This window comes from Opisthorchis viverrini (assembly GCF_000715545.1).
Source record: "Opisthorchis viverrini unplaced genomic scaffold opera_v5_89, whole genome shotgun sequence".
Taxonomy (NCBI): Eukaryota; Metazoa; Platyhelminthes; class Trematoda; order Opisthorchiida; family Opisthorchiidae; genus Opisthorchis; species Opisthorchis viverrini.
This window is the reverse complement of record NW_008751744.1, coordinates 1118908-1135887: the sequence shown is the minus strand read 5'-3', so window position 1 is coordinate 1135887 and position 16980 is coordinate 1118908. Positions and strand designations below refer to the sequence as shown.

Here is a 16980-nt window from a genome sequence, read left to right as displayed (position 1 = left end):
ACTTTGTTCGTCAGACCTCTAACCATTGATCAACTTGGTGTGAGAGACTCTGTGAGTGTCGCGGGACACTCTCCAGTATAGCTCAGTGGATCGCTGAGGTGCGCAAACCGTCACACCACGGTAAGGTCCAGTCACTTCGTGACGGAGGTATCGGTGAAAGTCACCTTCAACCCCCTCCCCCTGAATGCTGCAGTTGACTAGGATAAGGGTTGATTTTATGAACCAGTTACAGGTCTCCCGGAGTTGACTGCTCGTCATCCGTGCGGTCGACCTGCACGATGTGGGGAAAATTTGACGGAGTATTTTCGGTTCTCATACTTAACGCGATTCGCGTATTACTGAAACAACGGATCGGTCATATTGGATTGGCTTAAATCTGACGAGTGAATGTGGAGGAAACAAATTCAGTTGGAACTGTGTTGTCAAACCTTTTATTCGTGTTTTAGAGACAGTATGCGTCATCATTCAGTAGGTAGCGTATAGTTAAGAGGGGGCGGCTTGGTGACGGGTCTGAAGTTGAATGCAGAAATGAGACAATGCTAAGTTGGGAAGATTCTTTTGAGTGAGAAGCGCTTTTTTAGTTTATGGTTTTTTTAGTTAGACTGTCAGTGTTGAAACCAATGTAGAACATGTTGATAAGAGATAATTTGAGTTTTGCTCCTACGCTGTGTGGGCGGACTCCACTACTCGTTGCCTGGACCATATAACAGAGTTGTTTCATAACCTCGAGGCCCCAATCCACAAGATGATAGGGTTTTATGATGGACATTGTTCGTGGTACTTGGATCAACCATTTGGCCCTTAAGAGAAAGACTGTTAATGTTTTCTTGAATGACTCCCAGGACCAATGATACAATTTTGGCGTAACCGCCAGTAGGCAGTGGATGGAGCTAACCGCAGGGCGTGGGGAGTGTGGCCCGTGGGGGGGGGGTTAGTCTTGATGCTACTGCGTATAACGCCTTTTAAACAGTACCGTGAGTGTTTCGACCTTATTGAATAGTGCACCACCAGTGACGGTTATCAGGAGAGAGTAGCATTGTTGTTTTCATGGTATGGGGGTAAGTTTCTTAGTTCGCTCACACTTCTATCTCAGAAAAGCAGAATCAAACTACCCCAGTTATACGATTTTTCGCGCTGTGGATAGAGACTTTTAACCTTCTTACCGTGTTGCGTCGTAAGGAACTGAGCTTCAGCCAGTGTGTTCCATAGGACCACTGCAACAAGACAATATGGTGTGGAAAGGGTAGTGTTTCTTCGGGTAAGCCTACAAGTTGATTATCATAATCGATGAACAGATTCAAACTGTCGCGTGAACAACAAAGAATTAACACACCCAGGCTACCACTATTTCGAAACCTTGTCAAGTCTATTTTCATAAAGGAAGCTACTCACAAGGTTGCTGAAAACTCTCCGACAGCCCACGACCGGTTTCGCCCTTCTTGGGGCTCATCAGGTAGGCGCAGTCTCTGAGTTTCCATCAACCTTTTGATCTACTTGTTAAGGGTAATTTGCGCTTAGCTCTACTTAGAAACTTTGCCATTCCTGTGAGCGATGGAGTTAATCGATATAGATGCATAGGGAGCATTTCCTCATGTGTTAATTTTAGGGTCATCCGAAAGTCTGGATATAGTATGTCATTTTCCGAGGTAGTCAATTTAATATGGACGTCACTTCACATCAATTTTTGGGACCCCAATCGATGTGCTTCTCCTTCGGAGCGTATAACTTTCGTATTCCCGAAGTGTTTGTTCGCCGGGAGACTACTATACGTAGCCTTGCTCGCAATATGGTGTTGGCCTGGCTAAAGCGCTAAACTTTTTTTTGACTGTAGACGATCGGAATTCACTTCTCGTCACGAGGAATTCCGGCAATTTTTTATTGGTCATTGATACAGGTGCAGTTTTTTCGACATTTGTGCATTTATTTCCCCTCTCTTTCCAAAATATAGCATTTTCCTGGATTGGTTATCGCTTCACGACCCTTTGGATCACCATGCGGTGAAACCGTGTAACTCCGCCCGGCTTGCTGAAATGGGGATCACAAATGTAGGTGATGAATATTTTAGTTCTCATCCTGAAAGAAACTAATGTATGCTTAATGGTGCCTGGGTTTGTTAACGGTTAACCTTTCGGGGCTACCGCAGATCATAAGCAGTTGTTTTTTGAATGAAATTTGTGTGTGTGTGTGTGTGTGTGTGTGTGTGTAAGTTTTACCAGTGGCATTCTGCGAATGCGACCAGGCCATGTGGTGGCTAACTATGGTAAGTCCGCTTTTGGTGTACCTGTTGTGCGATGCGGTCTACCAGTTCACACGTCACCTAAACTCGGATTTCATAGTATGTATCTCACCACCTGACTTGAAAAGTATTGCTCATCGGTTGTACGTGCTGATAGCTCAGAACGATACCTCTTCTGTCTAAACACCGGTCGTACACTATGGAGCTTACATCTTTGTGACCCGGGTGTATCACTCAGTGCAAAACACACTATACATCAGTTGGGTAGACAAGTTCTGAGACTGACGCCAACAGGGGGTGTGTGTAAGTGCGGAAAACTAACACAGAGACCGTGGGGACACAAATTTCGCATATAACCCAATATATGTACTTGTCCACCTTTCCTTGCCATTCTAGCACGACTCTTATCGTCACTTTCGTGCAAACCGTCTCTCAATGCGAATTACCTGCTCAGTTCATCCGCCCACCTCGCCCGCTAGCAAACCTTGGTGTTTGTTCTACACGAGCATCTTGAAGTTTGCTGACAGGCTTCGAGTAAGTTTCCTCTCGGATCGAACTTTACATTCGTCGTTTATAACTCACCCGCGCTCACTCTGATCGTTTTTCGGTTTCTTCCGTCCACAGATGTGTTTAACCAAGGTTGCGCGCCCAATTCGCCGTGGATCAGTGTTTGGCTATCAGCCTTTGCGAAAGCCTCTGTTTGGTCGACTCTTGCAGTAAGTTCATTCATCTTTGAACTTAATTATCTATAGTTGCCTGTACGTCTGAAGCTCCCGTTATTCTGTACCACTGGCTGTGGATCAGAACGTCTCAGCAGGCAGATACTTTGGTCATATGTGATATTATTCACCTCGTGCAATTCAAGTATTACCGGTGAAAGGAAGAAGGCCTTCACTGAGGAGGTATTTATTGGAAAACACCTACTGAACAGTTAAAGACTATTGGACAGGGGAGCAAAACTCTCATATGCATCTTGTTTATAAAAACTGTGTAACCGTTTCCTTCTTGAACAGGTCTTCCTGAACTTCCCTGGATACTCATTGACTATTACTCAAACGTAAACGAATGCTACAAAGCGATTCCTCAAATTCCGTAATAAATCTCTTTTCAATAGACGCGAAGCGGAGAAAACCACACACTACTCGCGTGTTTCATCAGTAGTATCCAACGTTTCACCGGTAGTCTTGGTTAACTACTGGATAAGTACTGTTACTAGTGAGCATGAGTAGTACTCAACTCTAACATCTCCCGTTTGACTTGAACCCGCCAAACCGATTTACGGTGTAAGATGGGTTAAAGCATCCTCAGTGTTTCTGTAGTGAACCTCATTAAATGTTGACACCGCCAGTATTTCTGCCATAGCAACTATGGATGTTCCTCATAATCATAGTTTGAATGGGATCTGGCATACTGGTCTATTCGAGACTATTAAGTCAGTCAAATTCATATCACTAGTAAACTGCTGTTGTATTCTCGAGCATGCAATAGGAACATTTTCTCCATTGGTAGCTACTTCGTTCTAGTCTTTACGCGTACATTTCAGGTCTAAACTAGGATCAGTTATAAAGACTTCGTAAACACAGCCCGGGTTGGTAGCTTGTGATTCCGTGAAAATTCTCTTCCCAAACCAAGCTACTTCTGTCCTCTTTGGTTCGCAACAGGCTGATGGAATTCACCTTCAACTTGCCCCATTTGGAGGTCGCTTACTGGGTTTCCTACGCTAATCGCACTGGTGTCCATCTCACCACCGGTCCTGTTCATCTAAGTTCCGAGACGCGGTTCATTGTGGAAGGGGAGACCAAAGTGCCCCTGATCCGTGGTACTTCTTCGGGCGCGATGGTCCAACCGTTCGTCATGTTCGCACCCATGCGACCAATTCAACATTCCGGTCTGATTCGGCGTCCCATGGCCAGCTGGTCCGTGATACGACTGTCGGCGAGTGTGCATGATAGTCGAATTCGATTAAGGCACAACCCAAACCTACCTGGACAGGTGGTGCAGTTGCTTCTGAAAAGTGCGAAACCTATTCGTGTGAGTTGTTAATGAAGAACATTTTAATTTTGCCTTCTTTGGGCTCCTAACCGATGAGGTCACACAGGGCGAGATGGCCCAAATGGTTAGAGCGCGAATTTACTGACCGGAAGGTCCGTGGTTCGAACCCGACCTCTGCCACTCGACTTCCCCTGTCTAGGCTTGGGCCACCTGGCAGTATCCCAGCCCTCGTGCTTCCCTCGTGTGGCATGGCAGCTAGGCACCGGAAGGGTGCTACAGCTGAACGCTATCATCATTACTGACGCAATGCACTGGTAAAACGCATTGGTGTTCACATGCTTAATTAACGTACCGTTTATTCGTGGCACCGACCTCAAACCTTACGTTAATACACAGCTGGGTTCCAAGCAATGCTTTCTCATTCCAGGAACTCATTCTCAACGGTTGTGTTTCGTATACGAACATCCATACGTTCTAAACTGCTTCGACAGTGCGTCGTTCGGGTACTCTGTGGTATTGGCTTCTGGTCAAACGGCACACGATCCCTTGCACTGTCTGTACAGCCTCTTCAATCAAGCACAGTTGAGTGCGCAGTCGATCAAAAGACCATTATACCTATCACTGGCCTTGATGTTCTTATTTGGTGGAATGCTACGGTGATTGGTCCCCATAGTGTGAAGTTACTCTCTTGTGAAGTCTAGACTGTCTTCGGTCAAATTAGAGAGCATCCAGTTTCAACGCGAGTCCACTTTTCATCAGAAGACCTCCAGTTACCAAATTTTTAATATCATACCTTTGTGCATTTCAATTACTAGGCTTCTTGGAAATCCTTCAGCCTAGGTACTGAATCTTTCTGATGTAGTTTTATTCCCGTTTTTATAATCGGACGGATTCTCGTTGCAAATTTAGATGATGTATCGGCTACCGAACTGTGTACCTGTCGATTTATTCCACTGGCACTATGTTGAATTTGCAGCTCGGGTCGTTATTAACCGCACCAGGGCTCAAATCCCCACCCCCACTTTTAGGTAGATCCTTTACTCAACCAGACGGGTCTTGCCACATCACTGGAGACTGAAACGGACCAGACGGCTGCAGATACGGCTGAGGACTTTCTCATGGTACCTTTATTGCACTATGATCAGGTCGGATCGACTTCACCGCCTCCACCGGAGCAGTCAGTTCGAGTGCACATTCCAGGTCGGCGGGCAACCAGCACAAACGTCGGGAACCTCGACGATCCTGGGGACTTGCTCCAGTCATCACCGAATTCCACTGCAGCCCCGTCGAACGCACCCTCTGAAGCTGAGTACTCAACACAGAATGTAGGGGAGAAACTTACGCACGAAAATGTATGTCAGGTGTACGGACTAATCCGATCTTTGTATGGTCTACTGATTATGAATGTGGCTTTCCTTGGAACCTAATGCATTCAAGGTTGATTGACTTTGTGCACTCAATTAATGTCGCATTACCAACTGCGTTTATATGCAATATGAATCGAATGACAATGGTGGATTCGATGATATACTTGTCTGGGATATCAAAGGTTTATTTTCATTCATCTAGTTGGTCATATTTCGTGCTCCCTTGCTAGACACTCCCTCATAAGCAAGAATACTTTTGAAGTTGACAAACGTCTGTTTTTCAATAGCTACATATTATGATTATATATTAAAAATGAGACGAGAACTCACTAAATCTCATCAAAGTGTCCAGCAGAATATATACTCACTTAGCTGTCATAGACTCGTTCTGTTCGGGCTACTAGGCCCATTGGGCTGGAGTGCTCTGACCAGCCTTGTCTGTTTGCATACGCCGGTTGCGCTCATTGTGATGTTAGTTGACTTAGCTATTTCCGGTATAAATGTCCGTACAGTTTTGGAGGCAACTGCCTGGCTCATGTCTACCAGATAGGTGACCATGGCGCTTCTGAATGATCCCGTACCAATTCAAGATAGTTGAACGGGTGTTGTTCACAGATACGGACGAAGGTTGACGGATCATTCAAGGATGCGTCACCAACGTACCTAAAGAAATAGGTTATCATGCATGAGATCAACACCAGCAGCTCATCTTAATTATTCAAACAGGTGACGGGGTGGCTTTTGAACGAACAAAACAACTCAATTCAACGCTACGCTCAGTTTAGTTTTGCCGTTGCCGGTTGAAAGGACTATAGACTATCTGTATAAATTTAACTGCAACGACTGTACTAAGGTTTACCTAGGATATAGTTCCAGGTAACTGCACACCGGAATTGGCAGACATAAAAGGAGGATAAGCAAACCACCAATCGCTGGTCAAGGACTCAGCGATTCGTTAGACACAGAACATAGAATAGATCTGGAGAACGGGGAAGTTTTCAAGACGGCGACTGCTACCACAACAGCTGATTGCCGCGGAGGTGGAATTTACTAGGCATTACAACTTGAATAGAATCGAGGGTGTGCAGCTGGCGAGCATATGGAAAGCGGTCTTAGATAAGCCGAGTTGACACGTGACTGTGTGTTGTCAATACTGTCAAAAAAACGTAAAAAATTAGCAAAAACGGGGGGGGATTGAAATCCGAACCCAATCGGTCACAGAATCCCCTTTCCTTATCCAACTGGGGGAGATGGTGCAGTGTTAGAGCGCGAATTTACTGACCGCTCCTTACACAACTATCGTAGCACTAGCTCATCCACACAGACGGACGAAAAGTGCAGACAATGTTGAAGAGGGATCATCACGTGAACCCACCCGGAAGTACTAGACTCTAGGCTGGACCTAAATTCACATAGGTCTTAACACTTGATGACCCACCCTAACGCAAATTTAATTTGACTTAGCTGATTGGTTCTCCTTTTGCCTTAAATCTCGACCGACCTTGTAACCTAGTCACTAGACCTGACGAAGCTTTCGTGTCAACAGCGAGACGTAGCTCAGCATTAAATCGATCGATGGTCACCGATCTTTTCTGAAAGCATTGGACGTGCCCCTTTTATGGTTTTAATTTCCCTCATATACTTCGGTAACCGAATCCCCCTTGAAAGGCAAGCTAAGAAACAGCCCTTTCTTTGCTACTGTTTAGAATATACTCATGACCATAAACCTCTGGATAGCCAGTTTCCAAAACTGTACCCCTTACTTTTGTCCACTGGATGAGCAACATATCATTTTATCAGATCTCTCGAGTTCTCGAAGCTAGACATTTAGGTAAAAATAATTGTTCAGCTTTGACAACCTTTCGGGGTTTAGCTACCATTCCAGTCGAATGAAGCGTGAGAACTGAGCTACTTTCAAGTTCCCCAAGCTCAGACAGGAACAGTCTAGATGCTGAGGTTGGGTTCGAACCACGGTCGGTAAGAACTTGACTACCAAGGTATCTCGACCTCCCACGAGATTATATTGTTGCTTCATTGGTCGCTTGCGCGACCCGGGTATTCTTCTTACATGCTGTATGTTGCACTGATCCATTTGGTAAACAACAGGCGAGCATTTTTGGAACGGAAGGTTCCCGCTTTTCTCCTTTTCTATGTTAAAGTACATTTGAGGGTGGGCACCACTGAAACGGCATGGTAACTGCCTCAATTCACCTTTCCTGTAAGGTACGCAAAACATGTCGATAATGGTGTTCCAAGCCATCGAGGGATATTTTCTGTCTGCACATATGAAGAACACCTTCGTTAGCTAGCTCAAAATGGCTCAAACGGTATCGCTCAGAAGCATCCATCTGGTAGACATGAACCACACAGTAGACACCAACAAGCCAATGAAAGTGAATATACCTTTACCCTTTCAAGGGTGTACGGGTATGCACACTTGGGCAATTACTAAGGCAACTGGTACCAGAATGAGCGTACGGAGCTTGCTGACTAGGGCACTCAAGTTTAATATGCCTAGTAGTCCGGATAGAACGCGCGGGTCCTCAGATCAAACGCTGAAGACCGCTAAGTGTGCATATGTGTTCCTAGACTATTGTATCGGATCGACTGGCATTTTCCGTTTCCCATCTTTCTGTATGCAATCGCAATATGTATTGGCCAGCTGATGAGTATTTTAAAACAATTTCCTCTTCCCAAAAGCTAGCTTCTCAATGAACTGATGGATATTTTCGAAACACTAAAAATTCGCAACTCCTTCGTTACTTTGACCACTCAATAATTCGTCTTTCGTGGTGTTTCCATTGTCTCGGCGCTCTCTTCCGGATCAATCTTCCTTTCCGTTTGACTAACGAAATTGCCAGATTTTCATATCACTTTTCTACTGAGAACTGAAACCTTATTCCCGACAACTTTTTCCAAAACAATAATCTGTCCATCTACACATGCGCTTGTGCTCCGTCAAGCGGCTGTTAGAAAACAACTTCTAACTATATTCTCGCCTCTCCAGAGGCCATCTTGTAGGGCTATTCCGCCATATCGATATTGGTGGTTATACCACAGCAATAGGACCGCACGCGATATTCTCTAATGGTAATCACTTGGTAAAACGTTCAGTGACGTCCGCTAAATAACCTCAGAATGACCTTCAACCCTATGCAACTACCCTAGGACATTTGTGTAGCTACCTGGTTAGCTTTACATTCTCAGGTCAATTGTCCTGACCAGGGTTACTGTGAATCTGTGGACAGTTTGACTTGGTATCGACTGACCTTGTTCACTCAGTTGGTTGAATTCGTTAGGAATTTGACTACAAAACATGTAACACCTCATGATTTTGGGGACCGAACAGGCGACAGAAATCACCATGAAATGGTTGTGAACTTGGATTGATTCACATGAACAAAATGTCAGTAGTCTGTGTCGTAGCGCGAGTCCAACAAAGTGTCAGACTGGGTTGGAATTTATTGGCATTTTCAATTATTTTGCTTTCATCGTGACATCAGTCCGCTGACACGAAATTCGCATGGTGCTGTGCACGTATGTGTGCGCGAAACCGGGTAAACGACGGGCTTGATATACGCACCCTCCAAGAGGGAATTCTTTCTTTCAAGGTGGATGGTCTTGATCATCCATAAAGCATGTCGTTTTGGGAGAAGGCTGTTCGAACCATCCGCCTACTCTGCTACCTGACTGGGAAGTCCTGACTGGCGGGTCAATCGATCGTCACAACCAGGGCAGTTACTGGGTTGTCGGGTACACCAATCACAACGCTCAAGTGTGAACACGTTCGCCTGTTCAGACGTGATAATTCAGATGCGTCCAACGTGCGTTGGTGGAGTAGTAGTGTAGTTACACGCTCGCCTGGCATGTCAGATGTCCGGGGTTCAAATCCCGGCACGGCCATTGGATATGCACTGCTGATGAGCTCTAATAAGAGCAAAACTCGAGTCCCAGGGCTTCCTTTGGTGTGGACTCACCCGAATACTTACGCCAGAACAGGCACACGGCCGTTCAAACGAGAGTGGTGTGGCTATGAACAAAATACCCATCCTGCAAAACCCTAAAATTGCAATCTGCTAAAATACTTCGAAGTTTGTTAGGCGGAACTCCACACGGATCCCTCTTTATCGCTCGCAGTCGGGTGCTGCTACAGCCGAGAATTCGGGAAGCTGGCCGGTCCGGCATCAAGCCGAGATCTGATTAGTCGGAAATCTGGACCCAACAACCAAACATGATCCAGTATTGTATGCCTTGTACACCTTTGGTGGTTGTTTTTGACGTGAACGCTAGTTTGTGAGGCTCAGACCGAGAACTAAGCTGATAAAATACCGTTACGACAAAGTTCGACCACTTTTGAAACTTTCTGTACAGAAGCATCAAGTGGCTTCATATAATTGGCGATTGTTGTAGGTTTTTTCATGTTATACATCTCAGCTGTCGGTTTGCTGTTTGTCTTTTCGTAGCTGACACCCACACATCGTTTGGTAGTGAATGACTTGAAACTACGTTGGACGGAACATACGCGTAATCTGGTGTACATCCTTATGGATACCTACCAGCATGCTCAATCCCTGAAGCGTAATCTCTCAGCCCGTGCCACACATGCTATCCAGCTACGTCAAGGTATTCCAGTAACCTCTTCACGTAACTGGTCAAGTAATGCTTTGAACTTGGGGTAAGTCGCTGTTGCTATAAACTAGTTTAGCGTCATTTAGATGTTTGTACCTCTAGCTTTCATTAACTTACTCTCTTTTTCATCAGCTTTCGTGGAACCACTTCCTCGGCGGCTTCTGATTTGTTTACCCAAAATTATTCGGATCAACGAGCTGATCCGACTAATATATCCTTGCACACGAACGACTCGGAGGAACTCGTTGGTGGCGTTGATGTGGTTGATACGCCACGTGACCTCCGGATGGACATAGGAACCCATGCTGGGAGCCCGATTCGCACGCATAGTCGAACTTCGAACGAAGGTAGTAGCAGAGAGGACCTATCTACAACTTCTGGCACCCGTATACAGTGGACATCGCAAAGTGAGACCAGTGTTCAGTCGAATCATACTGGTCTTTCTGGAGGTCTCGAACAAATACCCATGCTCGCACAGTTGCTGGAAGAGGTGGACACGGCTCGTTTTTACGCTTACTGTGAAGAGGTAAGTCCGGGCTTATTGATGTGTAGGAACTATCATGGTTCCATTAGGACAATCTGCATCCGTGAGCTTGGTTTCGCAACCTCGGACGAACAATTAGAAATCCAAGGTCATGAAACACTTCAACAACTTGATCAAAGTATAATCAAATCAGCAAAGATTTGTGTCGCGAACTTTTCTGGTGAAAACCGCATGTGGTTATTTAGGTGTTGAATTACTTCAAATCAGTATTTGAGTTAGACAACTGATAAGAATTTCAGAAACGTTAGCATGTGATCAGATGTGTAGCGTGTTGTATGTACACGACGGGTTCCGTATCAATCGAAGCATTTTATTTCACATCGGGGGCATCTTTTGAATTCTGTCGGTAAAACGTTTAATCGCTATGTTGTTCATGATGATTCTGAACGCTCTTGCTTTGATTTCTCTATCTTATCCTCTTGTCTTTCATCCATAGGAACCGAAACAGACTAATGTCGTGGATCAACTCCATGGATTGACTATTTGTTCCGAAAGTCTGGTAACCGCGCGGAATTGGCACGTTGAATTGCTGAATAGTCAAGTAGGTTGTTCCGTTAGTCATTCAGTCCGCGGAGCTAAGGTTACTATTTTCCGTTTGCTTAATCTGGCATTAATTATTCCACCAGCTGCTACTTAAAACTGACAATCTTGCCGGCTATATTTTGGTGACCGCGGCTCGGGCCAAACTGGACGCGCTGACACACCCACCGATTTGGAAAGACGCACAGCTTCTCAACAAGTCCAGTCTTGTAGGGCACCTTGAATGTATGCAGTATTATGCAACCGTTGGTCAGGTGAGTTCGGTGTCGTTCCGGTTATCCTATACTGATGAGCGATGGATGATGATGTTGTGTTGAGCATATGTACCCAGCACATACTTTTCTCAGGTTGATCGTGGCATTNTCTCTGGCTCCCACTCCCGGCCGTGGCGACTGGGCTCATGTGAGTGTCAACGCTGACGAGGACGAATTGTCTGGACGACCTGAGGTTGTTGGCTGTGGTCATTCTGTGGGTGGAGTCGTCACTGCACGCGTCGTCGTTGGTGGAACTCCTCGGGCCACTGCAATGGATACGGCGCCTGCTTCTGAGGCGAGAATTCATCATGCTCCGTATATCCAACTGCAACGTATGATCTCGCGCTGCTGCTGTGAAATCTTCTATGTGCATTATGAACCGGCAGACTCATCCAACCTTCCTCCGGCTCATCTTATTCCGCCACTGGTGAGTACTATCCCCTTCTGATAACCATCGCATGCGTGTGAACGCTGGACAGGATTGAAACCAGCGCACAGTGATGGACAGACGTCATTAGATGTGGCCATTTTTTTGGATCCCGCCTGTTAGTCCATATGTGAAGTATGTACCTGTGTGAAAATATAGGTGGTTCTCACGCTGCTGGTTAGTTTTTTAGTAGGTGGTTTCCTTGAGTGCATGTTTGGTTCCAATTCGTTCTCAACGGATTACAGTTTCATTAATGTCCGGTTAGATATCACTCGATGCTTTGATTAAAAGAGCATTCCCCAAAAATCGAACATAGGAAAACTCAGTATTTGATCTCGCCTGTGGGTGACCTCTCTTTGGATATTCTCATGCTAGATTGTAACCGATAAGAAACGGTGTTGTACAATTCCCAGGTGTAGACTTTCTGTTGATGGTCTCACGTATTTTCCACCTGTCGTAGCTAGACCGAAACGGCGAGGTTTGGCAAATATCCTTCAACAGTGGTGTGTAAACATGAAAATGTACGGAGGACAATTTAAGGTCGTTAGCACTCAGAGCATGCATCGTCGAAACGCGACGCAAGAAACAGCGAATATGCCTCAGCTGGGTTCTGTGTTTTCAGCAGAATAAACACCAGAGGTACACGGAGTCTACTAAACGCCTAGACCAAGTAAAAGCGGTCAGGATGTATTGAATTTTTAATTTATGTAACGATAACACTGTGGCTGTTCAGAGGCCTTCTGGACGCGCCGCTGGTAACCGGCACTCAGTCGATTGGGCGGTTCGGACCGGCCACTCTGTTAATCTTCTGGCCAATTAAGTGCGAAAATGGGTGCGAAAGTTTCACTCAAAGTGTGTTGTGTTCATGGAGCTTCCTTCGACTGTGCACCTCGAATTTTTCGAATCCCCGTCAATATGGCAGTTGCCATTCTGCCGAGAGAGTGGTCTAAAATGCGGAAGCTTTTTTAACGGTCCACTTACTAGTTGCTTCTTCTGAAAGTAGTCGCTCTAGAGGGCCGAAAACTTTACCGTGTCTTATTCATCTTTCCTAGCTTGTAAGAGTTTGTTCCACTTTGCTAATTTTCCCGAATTCGCTTTACCGGGTGTTCTGCCCCCCCACAGCCACTGGACGAAACGAAGGTTGTTCGGACGCAGGAAGGTGCTGATACGGTTACGCTGTTGCATCACACTTTGAATATATGCACAAATTCGGTAAGTACTTTCCACCGCCACGGTTTCTGTGAGACTCAACATGATCACTAGTTTTTCCTATATCTTATCTGTGTGTAGATACTCACCACTTTGGGATCGGTGTTCTGTTTTTGATCGGCTTGGGTTTCCTGTATCATTTCTTTCAAAGGGCGATCTCCACGTTTTTCATGTTACGTTATCCTGGAATTTTTATCATGTGGTTTCCTCGTGAGCGAGCAAACTTTGCACCCTGAAAATCAGGTGCTTTGAACGACGGTGGTTCGCCCGATCGTTTACAGCACACTGTATCAGCATTAGGTCCTATCAGCTTGCGTACCACCACACACTCGCTAGCGAAGAATTTGTCCCTTGATTAAAGGGGGCGAGATCCTCCGAATTGCAATCAGTATCGTCTGGCAGGATACATTCAAAACTCCGGTCTGTTGTTTCCTTTGTTTGTCCTGTGTCATTCATGGGAACGCAAGGTACAATAATAGTAGCGACCCTCATCTGTTGAGTGAAGTCACTACGGATTTGTGTGGTATTGGTTACGGGATCTCGGGTGCTATGACCGCTCTAGGAAGGATTTCCGGTTCTTGAAGACATTTTTCGGCTATGATCATGGTATGCTTTCTTATTTTTTTTACCTTGCAGTTACAGTATCACATGATTGTCGGAATCGTCAATGACCTCCTACTGTACGTGGAACCGCAACGAAAAGTGAGCTCCCTTTCATAATGGTTTATATTTATCAGGGAGATCAATGCACGCAAAAACGAAAACCTGTTTGCTTTGGTATTCCAATTAACGAGCCATAGTTAACTATGCTGCACATCAAAACAAATGCAGTTTAGAGAACAGGACAAGTTCAACCCTGTTCCACTCTTTTCTTTCGTTTCACTCGGAGTTGGATGGGGCAGAAAGCCCCGGGATTGTAACCGATAAGAAACGGTGTTGTACAATTCCCAGGTGTAGACTTTCTGTTGATGGTCTCACGTATTTTCCACCTGTCGTAGCTAGACCGAAACGGCGAGGTTTGGCAAATATCCTTCAACAGTGGTGTGTAAACATGAAAATGTACGGAGGACAATTTAAGGTCGTTAGCACTCAGAGCATGCATCGTCGAAACGCGACGCAAGAAACAGCGAATATGCCTCAGCTGGGTTCTGTGTTTTCAGCAGAATAAACACCAGAGGTACACGGAGTCTACTAAACGCCTAGACCAAGTAAAAGCGGTCAGGATGTATTGAATTTTTAATTTATGTAACGATAACACTGTGGCTGTTCAGAGGCCTTCTGGACGCGCCGCTGGTAACCGGCACTCAGTCGATTGGGCGGTTCGGACCGGCCACTCTGTTAATCTTCTGGCCAATTAAGTGCGAAAATGGGTGCGAAAGTTTCACTCAAAGTGTGTTGTGTTCATGGAGCTTCCTTCGACTGTGCACCTCGAATTTTTCGAATCCCCGTCAATATGGCAGTTGCCATTCTGCCGAGAGAGTGGTCTAAAATGCGGAAGCTTTTTTAACGGTCCACTTACTAGTTGCTTCTTCTGAAAGTAGTCGCTCTAGAGGGCCGAAAACTTTACCGTGTCTTATTCATCTTTCCTAGCTTGTAAGAGTTTGTTCCACTTTGCTAATTTTCCCGAATTCGCTTTACCGGGTGTTCTGCCCCCCCACAGCCACTGGACGAAACGAAGGTTGTTCGGACGCAGGAAGGTGCTGATACGGTTACGCTGTTGCATCACACTTTGAATATATGCACAAATTCGGTAAGTACTTTCCACCGCCACGGTTTCTGTGAGACTCAACATGATCACTAGTTTTTCCTATATCTTATCTGTGTGTAGATACTCACCACTTTGGGATCGGTGTTCTGTTTTTGATCGGCTTGGGTTTCCTGTATCATTTCTTTCAAAGGGCGATCTCCACGTTTTTCATGTTACGTTATCCTGGAATTTTTATCATGTGGTTTCCTCGTGAGCGAGCAAACTTTGCACCCTGAAAATCAGGTGCTTTGAACGACGGTGGTTCGCCCGATCGTTTACAGCACACTGTATCAGCATTAGGTCCTATCAGCTTGCGTACCACCACACACTCGCTAGCGAAGAATTTGTCCCTTGATTAAAGGGGGCGAGATCCTCCGAATTGCAATCAGTATCGTCTGGCAGGATACATTCAAAACTCCGGTCTGTTGTTTCCTTTGTTTGTCCTGTGTCATTCATGGGAACGCAAGGTACAATAATAGTAGCGACCCTCATCTGTTGAGTGAAGTCACTACGGATTTGTGTGGTATTGGTTACGGGATCTCGGGTGCTATGACCGCTCTAGGAAGGATTTCCGGTTCTTGAAGACATTTTTCGGCTATGATCATGGTATGCTTTCTTATTTTTTTTACCTTGCAGTTACAGTATCACATGATTGTCGGAATCGTCAATGACCTCCTACTGTACGTGGAACCGCAACGAAAAGTGAGCTCCCTTTCATAATGGTTTATATTTATCAGGGAGATCAATGCACGCAAAAACGAAAACCTGTTTGCTTTGGTATTCCAATTAACGAGCCATAGTTAACTATGCTGCACATCAAAACAAATGCAGTTTAGAGAACAGGACAAGTTCAACCCTGTTCCACTCTTTTCTTTCGTTTCACTCGGAGTTGGATGGGGCAGAAAGCCCCGGCAATGTTGTGGAATGTAGGTTGCTCGGGTGCGCTGCTTGGTTGTTGGTCTGTTCGCTGAGGTTGGCAGTTGGATTGCAAACGTTTCATCACCAATCGAGGTGACATGGTCAGTTCAGGGTTGAGCGGGTTGAGACCCACTGCACTGACGATTGGTGATGAAACGTTTGCAATCCAACTGCCAAGCTCGGCGAACAGACCAACAACCAAGCCCTGGATGTGTTTTGTAAACGGTTCACTCCCTCCCCCGTTTGTTCGAACACTTTGCTATCAGAATCGTATGCAGAAACTCATAACAAGCCATAATGCCTGTGAGGCGATTGCCACTGCCGGTATACCAGTTTACCGCCGTACAATGACCATGGAAGTTTCAGTTTGGTAGGTTTTGTAACCTGTCACAAACATCCCGAGGCATCTGCCTCTGTCCAAGCGCGGCGAGGAATCCCAATATAAGAATAACAAGCATGTCATCATGTAATGCCACACCTCCAACCTGCTGCTAGTACAATGTAAGGGTGAGAGCATAGAGACGTGGGTCCTAATGTCACGCTATCAACAGCTTGTTAACAGACGTTTATCCTTACCCATCTAAAGTTGGGAGCGCTTGTACCCTTTGAAAGAATGTTTTAAAATGGTATGATACATCCTGATCTTGTTGGACTGATTATTTTAATCACTTGCAAACTCCAATGCTTGCTGTCCCGGTACCATATCCGATACATCCTGGCACTCTCGAGTTATCAGTGGGGCGAACGGGTAGCGAGTTTTTGGTTGAGGATCTGCGTGTTTCATCTACAGAGTGCATCCATAATCAGGGCTTTCATTCTACTGAAATCCATCCTACTGTTTCTTTTTGTAATGAGATCGCTTGGTTGTTGGGCTTCTCGTACAGTGCGAATAGTCACACAATCCCCCTCCCCCGGTGGCGAGATAGTCCAAGTGGTTAGAGCGCGAATTTACTGACCGAAAGGTCCGTGGTTCGAACCCGACCTCTGTCTCTCGACTTCCCCTGTCTAGGCTTGGGCAACCTGGCAGTATCCCAGCCCTCATGCTTCCTTCGGGTGGCATGGCAGCTAGGCACCGAAAGGGTGCCACAATTGAAAGTTTTTTTTTACCCCCCCCCCC

The 16980-nt window shown here is 45.7% G+C and overlaps 1 protein-coding gene across 1 annotated transcript in view; it reads left to right on the top strand.

The window, feature by feature from the left end:
• The window catches only part of T265_13647 (hypothetical protein), a gene marked incomplete at both ends in the record, with an annotated part of 58984 nt that overhangs the window by 22782 nt on the left and 19222 nt on the right, over positions 1 to 16980 (top strand). Inside the window, 12 exons of the mRNA XM_009169868.1 lie at positions 1949 to 2045; positions 2633 to 2770; positions 2861 to 2952; positions 3898 to 4267; positions 5257 to 5580; positions 10059 to 10270; positions 10357 to 10750; positions 11205 to 11309; positions 11395 to 11618; positions 11656 to 11989; positions 14859 to 14948; positions 15582 to 15647. Coding sequence (XP_009168132.1) covers positions 1949 to 2045; positions 2633 to 2770; positions 2861 to 2952; positions 3898 to 4267; positions 5257 to 5580; positions 10059 to 10270; positions 10357 to 10750; positions 11205 to 11309; positions 11395 to 11618; positions 11656 to 11989; positions 14859 to 14948; positions 15582 to 15647 — 2446 coding nt within the window. The remainder of the gene's footprint in view (positions 1 to 1948; positions 2046 to 2632; positions 2771 to 2860; positions 2953 to 3897; positions 4268 to 5256; positions 5581 to 10058; positions 10271 to 10356; positions 10751 to 11204; positions 11310 to 11394; positions 11619 to 11655; positions 11990 to 14858; positions 14949 to 15581; positions 15648 to 16980) is intronic.